This window comes from Pogona vitticeps, chromosome 2 (assembly GCF_051106095.1).
Source record: "Pogona vitticeps strain Pit_001003342236 chromosome 2, PviZW2.1, whole genome shotgun sequence".
In the NCBI taxonomy this organism is placed as follows: Eukaryota; Metazoa; Chordata; class Lepidosauria; order Squamata; family Agamidae; genus Pogona; species Pogona vitticeps.
Window position 1 is genome coordinate 78,275,577 of NC_135784.1, and position 24,511 is coordinate 78,300,087.

A 24,511-nucleotide genomic window follows, 5' to 3' on the forward strand; every position below is an offset into this window, starting at 1 on the left:
ACCCATTGCCATCACTGGCATGTTTCATGAGGAGTTGAGAGGGGGCCTTCCTTGTGGCTGCTCACAGTTTGTGGGCTGCTCTCCTTTGGGAGATTCAGTTAGCCCAACCCCCCCCCTTCCATTGAAGACCCATCTCTTCATACAGGCTTTTAATAACTATGACCGAGTCCCTCCATGCTGGTCCTTTGCTTTGTCAAATTTGCTTTTATAGTATTAAATAGAGATGGGGGTGTTCATATCGGAATATGAATAGGAATATCCCTGTGCAGCGGGACTTGACGAGAGGCCAGCGCCTGCGGCCAGCCCGTCCACTCAAGTGTCCGCCGGCGGCAGCCTCGCTGATCCTTCCAATCACTGCGGAGCGCCACTCTCTTCCTGCTTGCCTGACCACTCCAGGCAGTGGGAGGGAGGACGAGTCTCCTTGCATGGCTAATGAGTCGCTAGCCGAGCAGGAAGAGAGCGGAGCTCTGGGAGTGATTGGAAGGATCAGCGAGGCTGCTGCCACTGCCCAGACTCGTGAGTGGCCGGGCCAGCCGCAGGGGCTGGCACCTCGTTAAGTCCAGTTGTGCGGGGATATTCGTATTCGAATACCCCTATCTCTAGTAAATGTTTAAAATACTTAATGTTTTTTTTAAAATTAGTAGTGAAGTCTCATTGCTTTTTAATCAGTAATTTATTGTGTTTCGAGATGGGCTTGAACCACAGTTCATCAGTTCGTGCAGGTTTGGGCCTCTGGCCACACAACTGTTCTGCAGATGCCCCAGTTTCTCAGCCCCACCTTCTCTGGTCGGTGCCCATTCAGAAGCAGCTGTGTGGCCAGAGATCAAACCAGCATAAACTGCCAAATACCTGTTCAAGCCCATCTCTGATTGTGTTTTTACTTTTACCTGTTTTAACTTTGTGTGCGGCCTTGGGTATCTTCATCAGGATAATGATGATAAATAAATAAATGTCTTCCCTCTCTTGTATTTTTTAAGTAACTCCCGGTTGACATATAAATGCTATTCAGATTTCCTTGCTTCCGTCTTTTGAAAGGTTATTGTTTCCTTTATTAGAGAGAAGACACTAAACATGGTACATCCACTAGCAGATCTGCACATATAGAAACTACCTTCAGGTGCTTCTGTAATCAACTTAGGGATTGCTCCTTGATTACTATCACTGTATGGATTTCCTGAAACAATAAAGAACACATTTGTGTGTGTGTTTATGTGCAGCTCTCAGTTTCCAGATGAGTTATTTTCCATTGACATAATAACAATGTTGTATGCACTAATGTTGTGTATCAGTGTGAGGGGGCTTAATAACCTATGCAGATTGTCCTTTGCCACTAATTGATGCAGAAACTCCAAATGGTCCAGAACACGGCCACCAGACTATTAACTGGGGTGAAAAAAATATCATCACATTTCCCCCACTCTGGTGGCCTTACACTGGTTGCCCATTCGTTTCCGCATTGACTTCAAGGTATTAATGCTTACATATAAAGCCCTAAACCAGTGATGGCTAACCTTTTTGAGCCCGAGTGCCCAAACGGTGACACAAAACCAAATTATTTCTTTTGAAGTGCCAACACTGCAATTAAATCTGAATACTGATCTTTTAGTTTAGAAAAAAAAAACAACTCATACAGTTGTCTGAATTAATCATTACCTTTTGTCTTCAAAACATAACAGAACTTTCAGTGATACAAACACCTTTTTATTGAAAAATGACCATTAACTCTAGTAAATGGAAACAAATATTAAAATAATACAAGCCAGGTAATTTATACAAACTTTAAAAATAATTATATTCATGTATTATTTGGTAACGGATACTCAACTTGGCATGCTTTTGCACAATGTGATTTTTTATGTTGTATGCATGCTGATAATTTGTCAAACCTTGGCCCATATGCTGTTAGTTTCAGAGCAACACATGCAGCACCCAGACAACACAGACAATGTGACTGTTGACCTTGAGCCAGAAATCCTGGAGAGTGAGGTCAAGTGGGCCTTAGAAAGCAGGGCTAACAACAAGGCCAGTGGAGGTGATGGCATTCCAGTTGAACTACTTAAAATCTTAAAAGATGACGCTGTTAAGGTGCTACACTCAATATGCCAGCAAGTTTGGAAAACTCAACAGTGGCCAGAGGATTGGAAAAGATCAGTCTACATCCCAATCCCAAAGAAAGGCAGTGCCAAAGAATGCTCCAACTACTGTACAGTTGCACTTATTTCACAATCTAGCAAAGTTATGCTCAAAATTCTACAAGGTAGGCTTCAGCAGTATGTGGACTGAGAACTCCCAGAAGTATAAACTGGATTCCGAAGGGGCAGAGGAACTAGAGACCAAATTGCTAACATGTGCTGGATTATGGAGAAATCCAGAGAGTTCCAGAAAAATATCTACTTCTACTTCATTGACTACGCAAAAGCCTTTGACTGTGTGGATCACAGCAAACTATGGCAAGTCCGTAAAGAAATAGGAGTGCCTGACCACCTTATCTATCTCCTGAAAAATCTATATGTGGGACAGGAAGCAACAATTAGAACTGGATTGGCAAAGGAGTACAACAAGGCTGTATATTGTCTCCACGCTTATTTAACTTATATGCAGAATATCTCATGAGAAAGGCCAGACTGGAGGAATCCCAAGACGGAATTAAGATTGCCGGAAGAAATATCAACAACCTCATATATGCAGATGATACCACTCTGATGGCAGAAAGTGAGAAGGACTTAAAGGACCTCTTTATGAGGGTTAAAGAGGAGAGTGCAAAAAACGGTCTGAAGCTCAACATCAAAAAAACTAAGATCATGGCCACTGGTCCCCTCACCTCCTGGCAAATAGAAGGGGAAGATATGGAGGCAGTGACAGATTTTACTTTCTTGGGCTCCATGATCACGGCAGATGGTGACAGCAGCCACGAAATTAAAAGACGCCTGCTTCTTCAGAGGAAAGCGATGACAAACCTTGACAACATCTTAAAAAGCAGATACATCCTCTTGCCGACAAAGGTCCACATAGTCAAAGCTATGGTTTTTCCTGTAGTGATGTACGGAAGTGAGAGATGGACCATAAAGAAGAATTGATGCCTTTGAATTGTGGTGCTGGAGGAGGATCTTGAGAGTCCTCTGGGCTGCAAGGAGAGCAAACCTATCCATTCTAAAGGAAATCAACCCCGAGTGCTCACTGGAAGGACAGATCCTGAAGCTGAGGATCCACTATTTTGGCCATCTCATGAGAACAGAAGACTCCCTGGAAAAGACCTTGATGTTAGGAAAGTGTGAGGGCAAGATGAGAAGGGGACGACAGAGGATGAGATGGTTGGACAGTGTCATCGAAGCTACCAACATGAATTTGACCCAACTCCGGGAGGCAGTGGAAGACAAGAGGGCCTGGCGTGCTCTGGTCCATGAGGTCATGAAGAGTCGGACATGACTAAACGACTAAACAACAAACAAAGGCTGCGAAATAACTGGAGTGCATCTGATTCAGATGACCTGCCCGGATGCAATGTAATTTAATCTCTTACTTCAAAATTCTACAACTGAAGATTTAATGGCAACAGGCCGCAAATCTGATAATAAAAGATTATTAAAAGGGCAATGAACCCAGTAACTATCGACCAATTACATGCCTTCCAAAAATGTTCAAACTTCTCAAAGGAGTACTTGCAAGATCAATATATAATTATTTAATTGAAAACTCCCTGTACCCAACTGAACAGAAAAGGAACTTTAAAAAGTCAAGAGGCACAAGTGATCAGCTGTTTATTGATAACATGATACCAAAGAACATAAAAAGACGAAAAACAAATCTTAACATGGCCTGGATAGACTATAAAAATACATTTGATTCATTGATATCCAGTTGGATTAATACTTGCATAATTTTGGGGGGATTAGTAAAACAATTAAGATTGCCGGAAGAAATATCAACAACCTCATATATGCAGATGATACCACTCTGATGGCAGAAAGTGAGAAGGACTTAAAGGACCTCTTAATGAGGGTGAAAGAGGAGAGTGCAAAAAACGGTCTGAAGCTCAACATCAAAAAAACTAAGATCATGGCCACTGGTCCAAGATTTACAACACCTTCTAGAACTGACACCAAAGAAAGATGTTCTTCTCATTCTAGGGGACTGGAATGCTAAAGTAGGGAGCCAAGAGATAAAAGGAACAACAGGGAAGTTTGGCCTTGGAGTTCAGAACGAAGCAGGGCAAAGGCTAATAGAGTTTTGTCAAGAGAATAAGCTGGTCATCACAAACACTCTTTTCCAACAACACAAGAGGCGACTCTATACATGGAAATCACCAGATGGGCAATATCGAAATCAGATTGATTATATTCTCTGCAGCCAAAGATGGAGAAGCTCTATACAGTCAGCAAAAACAAGACCTGGAGCTGACTGCGGTTCTGATCATCAGCTTCTCATAGCAAAATTCAAGCTTAGACTGAAGAGACTAGGAAAAACCACTGGGCCACTCAGGTATAATCTAAACCAAATCCCTTATGAATACACAGTGGAAGTAAAGAACAGATTTAAGGAACTAGATTTGGTGGACAGAGTGCCTGAAGAACTTTGGATAGAGGCTCGTAACATTGTCCAGGAGGCAGCAACGAAAACCATCCCAAAGAAAAGGAAATGCAAGAAAGCAAAGTGGCTGTCCAACGAGGCCTTAGAAATAGCAGAGAGGAGAAGGGAAGCAAAATGCAAGGGAGATAGGGAAAGCTACAGAAAATTGAATGCAGACTTCCAAAGAATAGCAAGGAGAGACAAGAGGGCCTTCTTAAATGAACAATGCAAAGAAATAGAGGAAGATAACAGAAAAGGAAAGACCAGAGATCTGCTCAGGAAAATTGGAGATATTAGAGGAACATTTTGCGCAAAGATGAACATGATAAAAGACAAAAATGGGAGGGACCTAACAGAAGCAGAAGACGTCAAGAAGAGGTGGCAAGAATACACAGAGGAATTATATCGGAAAGATTTGGATATCCCGGACAACGCAAACAATGTAGTTGCTGACCTTGAGCCAGACATCCTGGAGAGCGAAGTCAAGTGGGCCTTAGAAAGCCTGGCTAACAACAAGGCCAGTGGAGGTGATGGCATTCCAGTTGAACTATTTAAAATCTTGAAAGATGATGCTGTTAAGGTGCTACATTCAATATGCCAGCAAGTTTGGAAAACTCAACAGTGGCCAGAGGATTGGAAAAGATCAGTCTACATCCCAATCCCAAAGAAAGGCAGTGCCAAAGAATGCTCCAACTACCGTACAATTGCACTCATTTCACACGCTAGCAAGGTTATGCTCAAAATCCTGCAAGGTAGGCTTCAGCAGTATGTGGACCGAGAACTCCCAGAAGTACAAGCTGGATTCCGAAGAGGCAGAGGAACTCGAGACCAAATTGCTAACTTGCGCTGGATTATGGAGAAAGCCAGAGAGTTCCAGAAAAATATCTACTTCTGCTTCATTGACTATGCAAAAGCCTTTGACTGTGTGGACCACAGCAAACTATGGCAAGTTCTTGAAGAAATGGGAGTGCCTGACTGTGACAAACCCAGACCTACTGGGATATGCCACAGTTTAACTAAGCTGCCACCAACCATTCCCTATAAGAAGTCACACAGACCAGGGATGGATTTTTAACAAATAAAAGAACAAGGTTTATTAAATAACACACAGGGAAAAATAAAATGATCAGGTGAATAAGATACAGTAACGTGGCTTAGTCTCAATCATACATACACACAGTTTGGTTCACACAGAACACTTAACTTGAAGCACAGACCCTGAACCTATCAGTTCTGGCTAACCATACAGACACCTGAACCTATCAGGTTGGTACTGACTGACACACAGTAGTACCCTGTCTGACACACAGACTCCCACTCAAGCTTCTTCTCTCAGCTCTCCTCCAGCTTCTCCTAGCTTCACCACACAGGCTTCACATATATATACAGTACAGCCCCTCCTCCTGATGTCCCGCCTTCCACTCCCCATAGGATGGAACTTTCCCTCCAAACCCATGACAGACAGGTAACATCAGTGCTGTATGTAACACCTCCCCTCTTTATAAGTTGTTTTGTAGGGGGAAAGCTAAGGTGCTTTTCACCAAAAAACAACCTGGTTGAAACATACAAAAACAGTTATACATTAACATACAATACCATACTTACTTATACTTACACTCTAAGTTAAACATTTACCATTTACAATACATCAATTTACCTTTATTCATACAAACCAACATGTTTAATAAACAGACACATTTGACTTTTTGTCATCAAAGTATATACATAGTCCATGTTTCTTTCGCCGTCTTCATTCTTCAGGTCTTCTTGACAAGGCGTCAGCAACACAGTTCACTGACCCTCTGACCACCTTCACTTCAAAGTCATAGTCTTGCAGATTTAAAGCCCACCTCATAAGTTTACTATTGTGGGTTTTCATTGTCTTTAACCATTGCAATGGTGAATGGTCAGTGCACAGAATAAAATGTCTTCCCCAGATGTAAGGCTTGGCCTTCTGGATCGCGTAGACTATGGCCAGGCACTCCTTTTCCACGGTTGCCAAATGTCTCTCACCTTTCTGGAGTTTCCTACTCAGGTAGGACACTGGATGCTGGTCACCATTCTCATCCTCCTGGCAAAGAACTGCTCCTACCCCGCTGTTAGACGCATCGGTGTAGATGATGAACTCCCGGTTGAAGTCTGGAGCACGCAGCACTGGATAGTTGATGAGCGCCTGCTTCAACCTCTGGAACGCCTCCTCACAGTCGCTGGTCCACGGGATGCGGTTATCAGTCTTCTTCCTCGTCAGATCGGTCAGCGGAGCCGCAATCTCGCTAAACCTCGGGATGAACTTTCTGTAGTAGCCCACCAACCCAAGAAATGATTTGATTTTTTTCTTGGTGTTGGGTCTGGGCCAATCACGAACTGCTTCTATCTTGGCCTCTAGGGGTTTTATCACTCCTCCCCCTACTATGTGACCCAAGTCTTTTATTTCTGGGCTACCCAGCTGCAGTTTGTTCTCTTTGCAGGGCCTAGGCCAAAGCACTTCCTCCCCTGGGCCAAAGTGCCTCTCCCTGGCTTTCTGGTCATCCCAAGCTTTCTTTCTGACCTTTTGAGCTTGCAGGGTCTCTGCTGCTAGCTCTAGGTTTCTCTTTAGGTCATTCCTTAACGAGTCTATATATGTCACAACGTCTTGTGGGTCATCCTGGGTGATCTGCTCCCAATTTTGTTTGATCAAATCAAGAGGCCCTTTCACCCTTCTCCCAAATAAAAGTTCAAACGGACTGAACCCGGTACTGGCTTGTGGCACTGATCGATAAGCAAACAAAAGGGATTGCAGCTTCTGGTCCCAATTGTTTGGATTCTCTGCCAAGTAAGCCCTAATCATGCGCATTAGAGTCCCATTGAACTTCTCCGTTAATCCATTACTTTCAGGATGATAGGCAGTGGTTTCCTTGAGCTTAATTCCACAGATTTGCCACAAGCGTTTCATGAGCTTCGATGTGAACGATGCGCCCAAATCTGTGATTATTTCTGAGGCAAATCCCATCCTGGACATATACCCCACCAAGGCATCTGCCACTGTGTTAGTTTCAATGTTAGTCAAGGGAATGGCTTTAGGGTACCTCGTGGCATGGTCCACAATGGTGAGAATGAACCTGTTCCCCCTCTTTGTGGCCTTGGGCAAAGGTCCCACAATATCCACCCCTATGCATTTGAACGGAGTGTCAATCACAGGCAAAGGGCACAACTTTGCTTTGGTCCTGTCGCGGCTATTCCCCTGCCTTTGACACACATCACATTGTTTACAGAACTCCCTGATCTGCTTCCCTATGTCAGGCCAGTAAAAATTCTGTGTGATTCTCTGCTGTGTTTTGTTCACCCCTAAGTGCGCAGCAAACATGTCAGAGTGCCCCCTTTGTAAGATCATGGGGCGATACTTTTCAGGTACCACTAGCTGACTTCGGATCCCATCTCCCCCTTTTGAGATATTCCTCAGGGTCTCTCTATACAAAATCCCCTTTTTCTCTAGAAATCTCACTGGGGTTTCAGGTGTTAGCTGGGCGTCAGTCACCTGTTCAAAACACTTTTGGAGAGTGGCGTCTGCCTTTTGCTCTTGGCCAAATCGGCTGTCTGTGGTTAAGGTTTCCACCACAGCTTCGGAACTCCCCTCTGCTTCCGTCTCTGGCTCATCAGTACCCCCCTGAACTGTCCCCGTGGTGGCTTGTGAACGTGTAATCACTAGCACCCGTTTCACATGTTCAGCCAGGTCATTTCCCACGAGCACGGCTGCTGGCAGAGTCGATGAAATCGCTAGCCGCCAAACTCCCCTCCAGCCTTGAAAGTTCACAGGTACCTCAGCTACTGGCAGCGAGATCACCTGTCCCTCAATCCCTGCCACCTTTATGCTCTCATTCGGGATTATATACTCCCTAGGAATAATATCTGGATGGCCCAGGGTCACCTGGGAACAAGTGTCCCTCAGCCCCCGATACTGATGGTCAAGTATTCCTACGTCCACCCCTGCTGTTTCAAACAACTGAGAATCTGTTCTCACGAGCAAGCAGCGCTTGACCTCCACAAGAGGACCATTTTCCTCAGCCTGATCAGCAGATGTAACTGTTCCAGATTGAGTAGCCATGGCAACAGGCTCCCTCAGTGACAAGGAGCTTTGCTCTTTCTGGACACAGAACACAGCTTTTGGCTTGGTTCCACTCAAATCCTGAGGCACAATTCCTTTTAGCTGCTTTAATTTCTCACACTCTGAGATTAGATGGCCCTTTCCCTGACAGAAATAACATTTTCTGCTATATTTTGAGTCTTTCTCATCTTGTTTTGGTTTTCCCTCCAAAATCTGAGGTCTTGGTTTCATGTCTGAGGGCTTCCCTTCACCATGGGTCCCTCCCCCTTGCTGGTTTCTTCCTGGTCCCTGAGAGTACTTGCTGTAGGTTTCTTTAGGTTTCCCCATCGATTTCCCCTCACCCAAGGGCTTTCTTATTTGGGAAATAAAATCTGCGATCTCGGCTGCTTCTGCCACAGATTTCGGTTTCCTTTCCCTCACCTGGAATTTCAGTTCCCCATGCAGGACTGAATAGAACTGTTCCAGCGCTATCAAGTCTTTGAGCTGCTGAAAGGTCTCTGTCCCCTCCTGAGATAGCCATTTCTCTAGCAGCCTCACCAATTGGGCCCCCACTTGGGTAAAAGTCTGCTCTGGTTTCTTGGTGATTGACCTGAATCTTTGCCTCAGCTGTTCCGCATTTATCCCATGTCTGGCAAACACCAGTTTTTTAAACTCTGCAAAATCTTTCATCAGTTCCTCTGGCATCTCTGCATAGACTTCTGCAAGGCTGCCACTGATTAAAGATCGCATGATGGTCATCTTCTCAGTTTCCCTTACTGAGAAGTCCACAAACGCTCTTTCCACTAGGGAAAAGAACACCTCAGGACAATCTCCCTTGTGGTACACAGGGAATTTCTTCAGGTCAGCTTTAGACAATTGGCCTCCCTCAGAATCCCTATTGTTATTGTTCTGATTCATCAGTTCCAATTTTCTCAACTCAAACGCCATTTTCTCTCTCTCCAATCTTTCTGCTCTTTCCATTCTCTCTCTCTCTAATTCAAATTGCCTTTGTTTCTCTCTTTCCCTTTCCTCCATTTCAAATTGCCTTTCCCTTTCCTCCCTTCTTTCTCTCTCTAATCTTTTAAGCTGTTCAATTTGTTCCTCCTTCTCTAGTTCTTTCATTCTGAATTCATGTTCTAGAGATAACTTAAAGTTTCTTAGGTCTCCCTGTGGTTCTCTCACTTCCTCCATTTCCCTCACCCTCAGTTCATGCTGTTGGGCTAGGAGTATTTTTCTGAGTTCTGGGTTCTGTTCTCCCGTGCTCTCATCCTGCACTGAGCCAAATTCATCCTCAGAACCTTGGTCCACCTGTGGGTCTTTCACTTCACCCATTTCTGCCATTTGGCTTCGAGTCAAGGGCATAATCCCCCCCCCCCAAGAACAGGCTGCTTTCAAAAGTCAAGCCTCAAAATAAAGTGACCACTTTTTTTTCTCTCTCTCTCTTTTGCCTCAGAACCAGCTTTCTATAGATTGCTGCTGTTCTTCAGCACTAACTTGCAACAGTTGCGAGCCAGAGTCTACCCCCCTCTGCTAGGCCTCTCAGCAGACAGGCTAGATCACTGTTACTTTACAGTTTTGCCTCAGCTTTTTTCCCGCCAAAACAGGCTGCCTCAGAGCTCCCTAATCTAGTCCCCAATCTGAGGTTACACGTTCTTCTACTAGCGCACCTCCCCGTGAGGTACACCTAGAAGATTACCTACGTGCTCTCAGATTGTCCCTGACTAGACCCCCCTTGCTCTGGGCACTCTTGCCAAGGCTTTGCTGGACCACTGGACAACTGGACCAGTCGTATCCCACACGCTGGACACCAATCAATGTGACAATGTCTACATCCCAATCCCAAAGAAAGGCAGTGCCAAAGAATGCTCCAACTACGTACAATTGCACTCATTTCACACGCTAGCAAGGTTATGCTCAAAATCCTGCAAGGTAGGCTTCAGCAGTATGTGGACCGAGAACTCCCAGAAGTACAAGCTGGATTCCGAAGAGGCAGAGGAACTCGAGACCAAATTGCTAACTTGCGCTGGATTATGGAGAAAGCCAGAGAGTTCCAGAAAAATATCTACTTCTGCTTCATTGACTATGCAAAAGCCTTTGACTGTGTGGACCACAGCAAACTATGGCAAGTTCTTGAAGAAATGGGAGTGCCTGACCACCTTATCTATCTCCTGAGAAACCTATATGCGGGACAGGAAGCAACAGTTAGAACTGGTCATGGAACAACTGAGTGGTTCAAAATTGGGAAAGGAGTACGGCAAGGCTGTATATTGTCCCCCAGCTTATTTAACTTATATGCAGAATACATCATGCGGAAGGCTGGACTGGAAGAAACCCAAGCCGGAATTAAGATTGCCGGAAGAAATATCAACAACCTCCGATATGCAGATGATACCACTCTGATGGCAGAAAGTGAGGAGGAATTAAAGAACCTTGTAATGAGAGTGAAAGAGGAGAGTGCAAAAAACGGTCTGAAACTCAACATCAAAAAAACTAAGATCATGGCCACTCGTCCCATCACCTCCTGGGAAATAGAAGGGGAAGATATGGAGGCAGTGACAAATTTTATTTTCCTGGGCTCCATGATCACTGCAGATGGAGACAGCAGCCCTGAAATTAAAAGACGCCTTCTTCTTGGGAGGAAAGCGATGACAAATCTTGACAGCATCTTGAAAAGCAGAGACATCACCTTGCCAACAAAAGTCCGAATAGTCAAAGCTATGGTTTTTCCTGTCGTGATGTATGGAAGTGAGAGCTGGACCATAAAGAAAGCAGACCGCCGAAGAACTGATGCCTTTGAACTGTGGTGCTGGAGGAGGCTCTTGAGAATCCCCTGGACTGCAAGGAGAACAAACCTATCAGTTCTAAAGGAAATCAACCCTGAGTGCTCACTGGAAGGACAGATCCTGAAGCTGAGGCTCCAGTACTTTGGCCATCTCATGAGAAGAAAAGAGTCCTTGGAAAAAACCTTGATGTTAGGAAGGTGTGATGGCAAGAGGAGAAGGGGACGACCGAGGATGAGATGGCTGGACAGTGTCTGCGAAGCAACCAACATGAACCTGACACAACTCCGGGAGGCAGTAGAAGACAGGAGGGCCTGGCGTGCTCTGGTCCATGGGGTCACGAAGAGTCGGACACGACTAAACGACTAAACACACAGTAAAACAATTCAGAAGTTCCTAGAAAAAATAGAAAACTGCCTTAATGGCTTTTTGTGAAGAAACTAGCGAAGTTAGCATCAAAAGAGGAATATTTCAAGGGATTCTTTGTCACCACTGCTGTTTAACATCTCACTAATCCTTTTGTCAAAAATTTTAATAAAATTGGATTGGGCTACCATATTTCAGAACAAGCAGGAAAAATCAATTGTCTGTTATACATGGATGACCTAAAACTACATGCAAAAATTTCTGCTAAGCCAGAATCACTGCTAAACACACTGTGGATATTTAGTGAAGTTATTCAAACAAAATTTGGAATTGACAAATGTGCAGCTCTGTCTATAGAACATGGTAAGATCCAAAAACTAGATGGAAAAGAGTTAAATATTGTGATATTATAAAATCACTATCAAGTGATGAAAATTATAAGCACCTTGGAATACTAGAACCAGATAACATCCTGCACACAAATGTTAAAGAACTGACAGAAAGGGAATACATTAAAATACTGTGGAAAATATTAAAATCAGAATGAAATGGGCGAAATACAATCAAAGCCATAAACATGGGCATTTCCAGTAATTAGAGACCCAACTGGAATAATACATCAGACCCAAAATGAATTAGAAGATTTGGATCAAAAGCACAGAAACTAATGAACATGCACAATGCACTACATCAAAAAAGTGATGTGGACAAATTATATTTGCCACAAAAAATTGGAGGCCATGGATTACTGCAAATAAAACAGGTAGCAGAGGAGGAGAAAAGAAACCTAAATGATTATATTAGTACAAGTAAAGAAAAATTACTTAAGACAGTGAAAATGGAGAATATTTTAGAAGCAGCAGAAACAAAGGCTCAATGTAAGAAATAACAATTTGAAAACAAATTAAACAGCTGGAAAAATAAACTGCTACATGGGCAATACCTGAGAAATATTGATGGAAAGGTAATGATTCAGAATAGCCATGGCTAAAACTGGGGACCATTAAGAAAGAAACCAAAGACGTGATTTTTGCCGCACAAGAACAAACACACCAAACCAATGTGATGAAAGCTAAGATCCAAGGAGTTAGTGCTAACAGCAACTCTGCCAAGAAAAAGATGAAACTGTGTCATACATAATCTGTGAATGTCCAAATATTGTATAAACAGATTACAAAATTAGACATGATAGAGTGGCAAAATTAGTGCACTACTCATGAAGCAAAAAATATAACTTGCCAGCCCACAAAAAACCAATGGAAACATGAGGTAGAGAAGGTGTCAGAAAATGATGAAGTCAAGATCTTGTGGGATTTCCAGATCCAAACCAATAGACACCTCGAACATATCACAGTAGTAATAGACGCAGTAGTAATAGAATGAAGAAACTGACATTGCAATTCCAGGGAATGCTAGAGTTGAAGATAAAGAACTGGAAAAACTAACAAAATACAGAGATATGATGAAACACACTTCAGTGGCCTCCGTAGTCATTGAGGCTTTGGGAACAATATCAAGAAATTTTACACAGCATTATAAGCAGTTGCAGATCTCAGAAATAGCACCATCAGAGCTACAAAAACTGGCAATATCGGGAATAGCATATATACTGCACTGATATTTAACAGATACTTCGGTTTTTAGTTAAAACTTGTATCTTTTATATAATACCTGTCAATGTGTTTATAATTTTGATTGACTGTGCCTGGGGTTTTTGAATAATAATAGTATAGTATACATTCGGTTGGGAGTGCAATTGTTGGGGTGCCAGGAAATCTGAAAAATGGCCCTCAGCCTAAGATCACCCAGCATACAAAGTATGATGATATCGACCTCTACTGGTTGAAATGCTCCATCGAGGTGGAGATTCATTCGCAGTCAGAATTAAAGATCCCAAATTTTGCATAGAAAAAATTTGCATTCCATGTTTTGAATAGATAAGCCATGCACACATTGGTGTCCTTTGCTTGCTTTGCTAAAAGAGTGTTGTTGGGGAGGAGGAGAGGACAGCAGAATGTAATGTTTCATTCAAGCTTTTCAAGATATAGTTCTGTGCACCCCATGGGGATTTTGAGTTGGATTCCTGGTAACTTTAATCCTCTCCCTACACCAAAGGTCTCCCTGTTGCTACTTTGCCTTTTTTCCAACAACATAAAGATGGAGGCCTCTACTGAGCAGCTTAATGTGAGTGTACTGCATATATAGCTCAGGGAGTGAGCAGGTGGCCATTACTATGCTATGCAGGTGGCTGCATAAAGCCGAGCAATATGTTGGGGATGCATTGTAGCACGTCTCCTGGGAAAGCAGGTTCCCACTTACTGAAGCAGGCAAGTGGGGTTATGGTTGTTAACCAAGATTTCAGGGCACATTGTTAAGGGTTACTACCATGGCAGTTGGCAGTTTTCTTTGTGAGAGAGGTTGGGGAGAGTGGCTGGGAGGAGAGAAGCAGCATGTCAAAGCCGATCCAGAGAGGCAAGCTTAGAATCAAAGAGACAGAACTGAACCATTGTAGATCTCAGTTGCCTACCTGCTATCACTTCACTGTGGGAGCTGGCTTCACTGTTGGGCATAATTTATCAAGTATAATTAACTCCTGCTCCAGTTTTCAGATTAGCTCAGTTATTACTTACACATACCGCTGAAATGCCTGGAGAGAGCGATAGCAGCCCCACTCTGCTGGTCTCTAGATGTATATCTGTACAGATATATTTGCATATATGTATTTGCCCACATAGGTGTGTTTATTAGAAATGGGCTATTCGTATTCATATCCCTGGGGATACGAACATGAATAGTGGCACCACAGGTTGTCATTGTTGTGTCAGTTGTGGAAGGAGCCTGGCCAGCTCTTTCCTTGCCTCCCCAGGCAGTTGACCACTCCAGCGCGGAGGTGGGATGGGGAGTCTCCCCAACAATGGTGACAAAGCTAAGTGTCTCACACTAAATGGTGAGTGGACTGGCCAGTTCTGGGGGACCTCTGTGGCACCATCGTTCGTATTTGCATCCACAGAGATATGAGTATGAATAGTCCACCTCTAGCTGTGCATCTCTGTCTCTCTCCGTGCATATGCACAAGCACACACCCATGCATGTTCCAATCATAGATCCCAGACAGAAAACAGACTTGGTTTTTGTGTATTTTCTTTTCACCAAGGACTTGCTCAGAACTGACCAAGTATGGCTCACAGAAATCAGTTGAGAATTTCGGGGAAATGGATCACGTGGCCTCCACATTGAAGTTTATACATCCCTATACTTGCCCTTGATGCTAGTGGCATGTTCCAGTCTCTCTCTCTCTCTCTCTCTCTCTCTCTCTCTCTCTGTGTGTGTGTGTGTGTGTGTGTGTGTGTGTGTGTGTAAGAGAGAGTATGAACAATGAGATTTCCTGTAGCATTCTTTTAACTAGGATCTGGGTGAAAGGAACAGGAGGAGAAAGAAAATACTGATTGGTGGCTAAATGCTGGGCCAGTTCCATTTCTTCAAAGAGAGAGAGGCTTAATAAGATTTTGTAAGAAAAAACACTATGGTCAGGGGAACAGGAATTGCAAAATGGCAGAAACAATGGGAGTTTTCTCGAGGGGCTTTTCTTAACACTAAGAGACATCTAGGGTGTAGTATAAATGGTATTCATTTGGCAACAAGACCCCTTGTCTCAGCCATAGATCTCCTGTTTCAAAGGCATTGAGGAGGAACCAACCAGTGTTAGTGTATTCTATTCTTAAAGAAATCAACGCTGATGATATCAAGGGGAGATTTGTAATCCTCCATTCAGCACACAAGGTGACACCGAGGGTCTGCGGGAAGTGATTGTAGTTTGGCAGGTGTCAAAAAGACTGTTGATCTGCTATCCAAACGGCAGTCAGTGCTGCTGAAGCTTCTCGTAAAAGGGGCTGCAGACTTTTCTTTGGCACCCGCAGCAGCACACCATTCACGACAGTGAGAAATGTCACCCTTGTGTTGGGAGCAATTTTTCGACTCCTAGTCCAGCTGGATTCTCCAGGTTTCCACTGGTAAATTGTGTTTCCAACTAGTACATGGATTCTTCTCTGCCACTGCACCGCACAGGGTGGCAAGACCAGAATAGGGAGCTCTGGAATAGCAACATCTTGGCTCACTGTGCCATCCTTGCTGAGGAAAAAACACTTATGGGTGCCAGAGATGAGAGCCCTGATGACGGTGCCAGGTGTCTCCCGCCGGCTACTTTCCTCAACCAGTCCGCCAATGACAAAGATTCCGTTATCCATGGTCACAGCTGTTGATTTGTAACACTGAAAAGCGAGAGGCACTTGATTCCACAAGTTTAAGCTGGTATCATAGATCAGAATGCCCCTGTGAGCAAGGCCACTTGCTCTTGTGTGGGAGAACCCTCCGATTAGATATAGCTTGTTCTTCAAGGTAGCAGAGGCAAAATGACTCACTGCGAAGGGGAGGCTGGCGATGGGAGACCAGGACTGCTGCATGAGATCAAAGCTTTCAGCAGAATCTAGCACATTTCTGCCACTCCGGCCCCCCAAAGCATAAAGTTTTTGCATACACGCTAAGAAGCCATGTTCTCGGCGGGGGACAGACATGGAAGGCAACTGCATCCACTGACCAGTAAGAGCATCAAACTCATGCAGGTTGCCCAAGACAGAGCCATTAAGCCTCTGCCCTCCAGAGACATAGAGCTTGTGCCCCACAGACAAGAAGCCGGAGGAATCGAGATACATCAAGGGTGGGATCTCCTCCCAACTTTCCATTTGTAGGTTGAACCCCAGGAAGTGAGTTTTCAAACGCTCAACCACTCCCCCTTGCATGTTGCTCACAAAGAGGCCCAAGCTTACGATCCAGTCATCATACATGCCGTGTCTAAGGCCCCCGCTCTTCCGCAGTCTCCCTGTACCATCCAGCTGCTCCCACTGAAGATGAGCATGCCCATATTCTGCAATAACATCCTGCTGAACAGTAGCAACCTCCTCAGCGGTTAGAAGGGCGAGGCGGACCTGTCTCAACAGCCTCTTGATCAGCAAGAGATGCTCAGCTGGTTGAGATCTTACCCAGTGTTGCACAGCATGGTAGACAGTCAGTTCAGAAGACACCAGAAGTTTGTCTGAAGAGATGATGCTGTCCACCGTACTGAGATCCAGACCTGGGAAAGCCTCATGTACAGAAAGAGGCTCAAAGTTCAAGGTAATGTAGTGTGAGGCCACACGTAGCAAAGCACGATAGTTGTGAGCATATGCCAGAGCATAAATCCCAAGGCTACTATCCATAGAAATGCTGTCAGCAAGAAATCTGTCAAGAAAGAGAAAATAAATCAGTATCAATGGATTACTTCTTTGGAATCTCACTCTCTAGCATACATCAACCAGAATAAAACAGTCAGTTTGCTAGTGCTCTGACCTGTTTATTCCTGCACTAGACAATTAAAAAAGCAAGATGATTCAGATGGCAGAATGTTCTAAGCTGTTGGTTTCCATACTGGCGGTGGAGGAGGAGAGGAATAAATTCCGGGGGATGGAGGAATAGTCTGTGTGATTTACATATTGGGGGAAATTGTATCAGCCTAAATATGGTTGGGTTTTTTTTTTTCAAAGTTCATAACATACATTTAATTTCAAATTTCTGTCACGTATCAACATTTTCTCAGTGGTTTAAGATTATCTGACTACAGAGCCAGAAAATGGGAGTTCACTGTGCCTCCAGTGAGTATAGCCAGCTTGTCTGGCCTTGGGCAACCTCCACAGTCCCCAGGATGGCCCCGGAGGATGGGCATGGTACATGGTAAGCCACTTCCGAGCCACCTGGAAAACCCTGAAAAAAGCTTGCCATAAGTCAGAACAGACTTGTAGACATATTGTTTTTGCTTACAATTTTTAATTATGAATTTAGCATGTTTACTCAAAGGAGCTGGATGATAATAAAGTTGAAGCGGGATGGTTTCCTCAAAATTCAAAAAGAGATTGGGAAATGCCTTTGTAAGCCATGAGTAAGCTTTACCTCCCAGAAGATGAAGAATGCATTACTGTACATTTAAAAAAAATCTAAGGACGGTGTAAAACAAATGAATTGCTGGGAGTGGGGAGGGGAAAGGCGCACTGGGCAGGAGGACTCAGGAGGACCTAGAAGAAGAAAGCAGAAGCTAGAGGAGAGGAAATACTGGGTGTTGGGACAAAATAAGGTAGGCAAGGTGGTTCAAACTCTGTGTGCAGATGAATAATGACTGTAGAGAGGTGAAACAGGTAGTACGTACCGATGATCAGAGTAAGGAAGAGTATTTTCCATGCTATTTTCAGGTGGAAAATAGCAAAACAAAAAGGCTTGTGTCACCTTAAAGACTAACATGTTTCTTTTGACATAAGCTTTAACAGATTTTAGCCTACTTCCTGCAAGGAGTATAACCTTCCTTGGCTAACATTTATACAAAGGCTGGAAAGGGCACCAGGGAGAAGGGAACACATCATCATACTGCCAATGGATGCTACACTCTCCATATCCAATGGAATGGACTGCAGTCTATGAAGCCATAGGTCAAATAAAACTTGTATTTCTTGAAGGTGCCATATCGACCTTTCTTATTTTTGCTTCCACACTATAGAGGATTTTTCTTTTGTGGACATTTTACTGGAAACTACAGAAAAGCTCTCCATGTCTTCATCTTTAACATACCCATTGATCTCTTTGATAAAATAGAATTGGCGAAGGTGCAGAAATCTGCCACATTAAAAATGGGAATGAAAAATCAAATGCACTTTCTACAGTGCTAGACTGGTATACTGGATATTACTCAGCATGTTAGCTTGCTTCTGTTTGCTATCTCAAATATGTTTCATCAATTTCAAATGTGTTGAATAAATGCTAAATAATTCCTCTATTGCTTATCTTAGAGAGCTCACACCTTAGTATCTCTGAAAGATGCCATCCACCCGCCCACTTAGCCCTGAACAACTCCAGCTCCGAAAGAGGATTCTGCTGTCCTGTCCCCCTTACCTGCCAATTATCTCCTGCAAAGGAAGGATGACCAGCCTACTAGCTGCTGTGAAAAGATCTTGGGCAGTCTCCGGTGTAAGCATCAACTCCCCAGTGTAGACATATTCCAGAATTCTCTGAAGGATGGAAGGGCTCATCTCCTCAAACACAACTTGCTTTTCCCAGTATTCTCTAAAGGGTCTGGTGAACATGGCACGGAAGTAAGGACTGAACGATGCCAATAACGCTCTACAAAATGAGGCAACAAAACATTTCTGTCAAAACATAACTTATTATTTATAACATCTATTACATGTATCCCCCCCTTTTTCCAATAAAAGAATGAATGTCCTTAAAAGGCTAACATGTTTCTTTTGGCATACGCTTTCCAGACTACAGACTCCTGAAGGGAGCATAGCATCCCTTGGCTGATATTTCAACTACCTTTGCCAAAAATGTTAAGCATTTGAGACTGACTTATAATTAATCAAAATTTTTGAGTCAAGGGCAGGTTACTTTTAAACAGATTTAATGACAGCTTCCCTTAAGCAGGAAATGACAGACCCTTCCTCTAAGGAAGCATTTATCACCTCCCTTAGCCATGGCGTGTGTCCCGATTTGGCAGATTTGATGAGCCAGGAGGGGCAAGGATTGAGTGAGTAGGCAGTAGGGCCTGCCCCACGCCCAGCGTTCTGTTCACATCCTTGAGATCTAAAAGTTGAACAGAATTCCAGATAAAAGGTTAATCATGTCAACATGACCTGCCCCAGTAGCAGAGTACAGGTGAAGGTAAATCTGATGAACCTTGCCTGTAAGAAACATAACAAACTGGTCAAGGCAAGCAACCAACACCTCTAGTGTTGTTGCCCAGTACCCTGGTGAAGGAGGCCTTGCACAGTTCAGAAAAACATCCCTCATCTTACTTTCCCATGGCGAGGCATAACTTGAGCTCATCCTGTCAAATTTTAAAAAGAAGAAAACCCTAACCCTTTGAGGTTCTTTGATCTCTCTTAAAGAGGGGTGGAGAGAAGTTCATTTGCTTTGCATTGTAATGTGAATCTACTGGATTTTGAAAAATGGAAGCAATGGTGCGGCATGCATTACAAACATTTTAATTTCAATATCTGTACCAATATATTTACACATTTAGGAGAATCAAGAAAAGCATTGCTAGAGCATACTGATAAGGTCGCTGTAACTGTATAGTTTCGTCTCTACAGCAGATAGCTAGATGTTTCCATCATGAGCCGTAGTGGGGTTGTGTTTAGTGTTTGGTCTTGGGAATCCCAAATTCCAGTGCATCATGTAACTCATTGGCTAAAATCCAGTAGTAAGTCACAACTGAAGTAGGCCCACTGAATTATGGTGCTTACCTAGGTGTTGACTCGCCATCCCACTGATTTAATGGGTGTACACTAGTTGCACCGTACTACTGGATTTCAGCCATTGGGAGGCACTGGCCCAATCAAACTTTCTCAGCCCGACCTAACCTTGCAGGATTGTTGTGAAGATAATTATCACCACCATCACCACCATCTTAGAACTGGATAACTGGAAGGGACCCTATGGATCATTAAGTCTAAATCCCCTGAAGGAGGCACAGTGGGGAATCGAACTCCCAACCTCTGGCTCTGCAGCCAAATGCCTAAACCAGTGGTTCTTAACCTTTGTTACTCGGATGCTTTTGAACTGCAACTCCCAGAAACCCCAGTCAGGACAGCTGGTGGTGAAGGCTTCTGGGAGTTGCAGTCCGAAACTCCTGAGTAACCCAAGGTTAAGAACCAGTGGCCTAAACCACTGAGCTATCACGAGGAATAATCTAAGCTGTCCTTAGGTCATTGGAGCAAAGGTGGGATATAAATCTGACTTGTAATGAATAACGGGCCAAATCCTCTTACTTATACCTCCTGGGATCATGCAATTCGTAATAACGCTGTTATACACAGAGTTGCATGACTTTGTGTGTAACAGCAAATGCTTACATTAACGTCTTGACATGTAACAGTTCATCAAAAAGCTTCCCACCAATTGCATTACATTGGAATAAATAAATAAATAAATAAATAAATAAATAAATAAATAAATAAATAAATAAATAAATAAATTTTGGTCCAATCTTCTGTCCTAATGCTGTTCCTAGCCACTTCTGTCCAGAGCTTGTAATTTTCAGTTTGATAAACCCAGCCAATAGGCATTGATTGTCTTATTCCCCAAGAATTTGTCTAATCCACTTTTAATGCCATCTAACTTTGTGGTAATCACCATATTGGGTGGCAAATAAATCCATAAATTAATTATGTGTTGCATGAAGAAGTGCTTTATTCTGTCTTTAATCTTCTGCCAGTCAGTTTTATTGAGCAATCCTAAATTCCAGAATTATGAGGCAGAAAGAGAGAGACAGAAAAAAATTCTACTTTCTCTACAGTACGCACAATTTTATAAACCTCTATAAACCCTTAATTATAAAATGTAATTTGTATAAACTTCAGCTAGTATTACTAGGAGTAGAATTTCTGCTAATCTAACCAATTTTTTTTCTAAATTGAGCTCGCATCAGACATTAATGGCAACACCTAAGCTTTTGCAAGCATGTGACTAGTGTAAGAACTGGAAGTATTGGCATATTTATTTATTTCAAATATTTTTACTCCACCATTTTCCTTAAAAAGGACCCAGGGCAACTTTATTAGGAGAATGATATGGCAAGTTTTATTGTGAGAAAAGTTATTACACAAGTTATGCTACTTCCGCAGAACTGGAGCTCAGTGCTGAGGTGTGTACTCTGTGTGTAATTAGGGAGCTTCACCTCTGCAGGCGAAGTGTCTGCTTTCTGCCAACTACAGTAATCACATTCCATGGCTTGTCAAGCCAATAGCCATGAACAGGCTATGAGACTAGCAAGAGCCAGAAACTCACCTGTGACAAGGGAAATGCCTTCCATCTGCCACCAGAGTGACATCACACAGCTGTTGCGTCTCATAGAGCTGTCTTAACCCTGTAAGAATGGGGAGGCACAACCAAATTGGTATGTTAGCTTGTGACTGAAAACAGCATAGAGAACTGTTCTATAGGCCTGTTCAATGGTCATCTTAGAAAAGCAAAAGGATACTGTTGGACTTCCTGTCTCCAGCATATTTCAGACATATTAAGTTTTGGAAATGCAGTGGATCTGCGTTTTTTCAAACTTTGTTCTGCTGTGATGAGTAAGGTCAGTTGAAGGGATCCATCTACACTTAGGGCACAAATCCAGGCATCGAGTAAGGGTACCAACCTCTCAACCACTTCTATATCCCTCTAGAACAGTGGTTCCCAACCTTGGGTAGCCCAAGTGTTCTTGGATTGCAGTTCACAGAAAATTTCACCACTAGCTGTGCTGGCTGGGGTTTCTGGGAGTTGCAGTCCAAGAACAACTGGGTTACCCAAGGCTGGGAACCACTGCTCTGGAACACAGAACATTCCTCATGGAGCGAGAGAATGTTGACTACACCACAATGAGAGCATGTGACTTCTAGTTATTAGATGATGTATAATGAGGAAGACTCCAACCTTCTGCAATACACTTACCTTGAGTTGTGTAATGTGCCAGAGAATTGGGCCTCACATCTGTATCATTCTCTCCACAATTGTCCCGATTCTTTTTGGTATCCATAATGCATCTACAGCTTCAGGAATCTCTAGAAAAAGAATTGTTTTCTGAAAACCCACCAACCTGTCATTTCTAGAGAAGAAGAGAGAGCTTACAACTGGTAATAAGATATTGCTGGCAGCCAGATGTGAGTTAGAATACTGATGATGCAGAGGCTCAGGACACACCAGCCTGAGGCCAAATATACCCTCATAGATACGTTGCTGTCTTAATCCCCATTGTTATATAATACATTGGAAACCTGGAGGATTTTTACTGTAGCCTCATCTTATAATTCATCCAGTAATAATAACCTTATTGTTAATAATAATACATACTGTTATGAGTAACCTTGAGGTCCAGGATTCAATCCAGTTAACAGGATTAGAGATAACAGGCAATGGTGGGGGGCTGTCTGATACCCTTGACAGCTGCAGCCGATGAAAATAAAAACTAGCAAGCTGGAGGGACAAATGGTTTTACCTGGTATACGGCAACTTAGGTAAGCAATGTCCCGTATGGTAACACTTAAAAATCTGAGAGTTTCAGAAACCCAGCCTTGTCTTCCTATCATTTTCTTCAACCAACCTTGAAAGGGACATGCAGTCTCTTTCACTGAAGAGCATAATTCAAGAGGGTGCCTCTCCCTGAGGGAAGGATTTATTGTTTAGTAGCTACTTTGGGTTGTTGTTATAGGACCCAGAATAATAAAAATCTTGGCAAAGAAGCAACCCCCCCCCCTTCAAAAGCACTCAAAGAAAAACTAAGACCTATAGGCTCCAATGCTATATGACATAGTATGAGATGGTTTCATGTAAGGAAAGCAGACAATGAGGTTCAGTGTTTGGCTGCTGGCATTTGGTGAAACAAGGCAATTAGGTCATTGTGGCCAAATTCTGAAATGAAGAGTACCAGGAGAAATTGAACCCTTGTGGATAGCTGGGCTCCCTCCCCTCCTGCTGCCCTGTATTATGACCACAACAGTTTGTCTGAAGTGAACACATAGTAGCCAATGACCTGATAATATGCTACAATCTCCATTTCTTATTTACATAGTGGTAGGACAGTTGGGTAAAAAGGGCACTCTGAAAGTCTTCTGGATCAGTTGGACACCTGACCACCGAGCAGTTAAGAGCACAACCATTTCCTTTTTCATGTGTAGAGGTTTTTGGAAGTTTTTTCCTTTACCAGTGGGGATCTATTTGAAAAAAAACAAAAAACAAAAACAAATTGAAGGATACTTACCATTCTAAGTTCCAGAAAAAGGGACATCCTGTAGTTTATGTTGCTGTAGTGTTTTGGAGGTCAAACGTTCATAGGGTCCCCATAGGTCAGAGGCAACTTGATGGCAGAGAACAATAGCACAGTTCAAGAATAAGGTATTAATATCCATGTGACAGATCAATATCTCTCCAGTGGGTTCTGGAGGCCATAAGAGTGGGTTGCCATGGTACTAACAATGGATGCTTGGGACAATGTGACAAATGGAGATAATGTGGGAAAGGTGGGTTTTGTTGGGATGGGGAATGCTGAACTGTAACTTGTGAGTAAAGTCAAAATTCTTCAGGAGCATCTCCTTAGTAAAAAAAAAGGTCCATTTCCAAATGTCACTGGCAACTCAAGATTCCAGATGTAAACAGTAATGTTCAGTCCTCATTGTACAAGAAGGTGTCTTTTGGATCTTTTAATGCTCAGCTGTATGTGACCTCTATTCTCCATATGAGAAAGGGCAGTAGCAGATCACACAACTCTTCTAGAACTATATGGTTTTACCTGGTATAATTTAACTTATGTGAGCAATGGTCAGTATAGTAACACACTACAGTACTTATTTGCTGCTTATTTTTGTGATTCTAATTGATTGATTTCTCTTTCCTACAGGAATTGTATCTTTTCATTCCTTCTAATAATATCTCTGGTTTCAGCCCATGGTTCTTCTGGTTCATGGTCAATACAAATCTGTCCCTTATGTGGATTTAAATTCATCAGGAATGTTGCTTAAATTATGTTTTAGCACTATGATTCTTTTAGTGTTCTTTCTCAGCTTTACTCTAGTGTTGGATATTAAGAGTTCATAATCAGTACCATTCCTGGTCTTGTTTTGACAGAGAGAAACATCAGGAATGGCAATACACAGAAACGTGTTTCAAATCATTTTAATTTACA

At 43.0% G+C, this 24,511-nt stretch overlaps 1 protein-coding gene across 1 annotated transcript; it reads right to left on the reverse strand.

Moving 5' to 3' along the window:
• Window positions 1–13,830: 13,830 nt before the first annotated feature.
• Window positions 13,831–23,268, reverse strand: LOC110084469 (kelch-like protein 6). Its single transcript, XM_072988884.2, has 4 exons — window positions 22,285–23,268; window positions 21,637–21,715; window positions 18,742–18,969; window positions 13,831–17,046 (listed from the first exon to the last, which is right to left on the reverse strand). The coding sequence occupies exons 1-4, from the start codon at window positions 22,367–22,369 to the stop codon at window positions 15,597–15,599; spliced, it is 1,842 nt and encodes a 613-aa protein (XP_072844985.2). The 5' UTR covers window positions 22,370–23,268; the 3' UTR covers window positions 13,831–15,596.
• Between the last annotated feature and the right edge of the window lie 1,243 nt (window positions 23,269–24,511).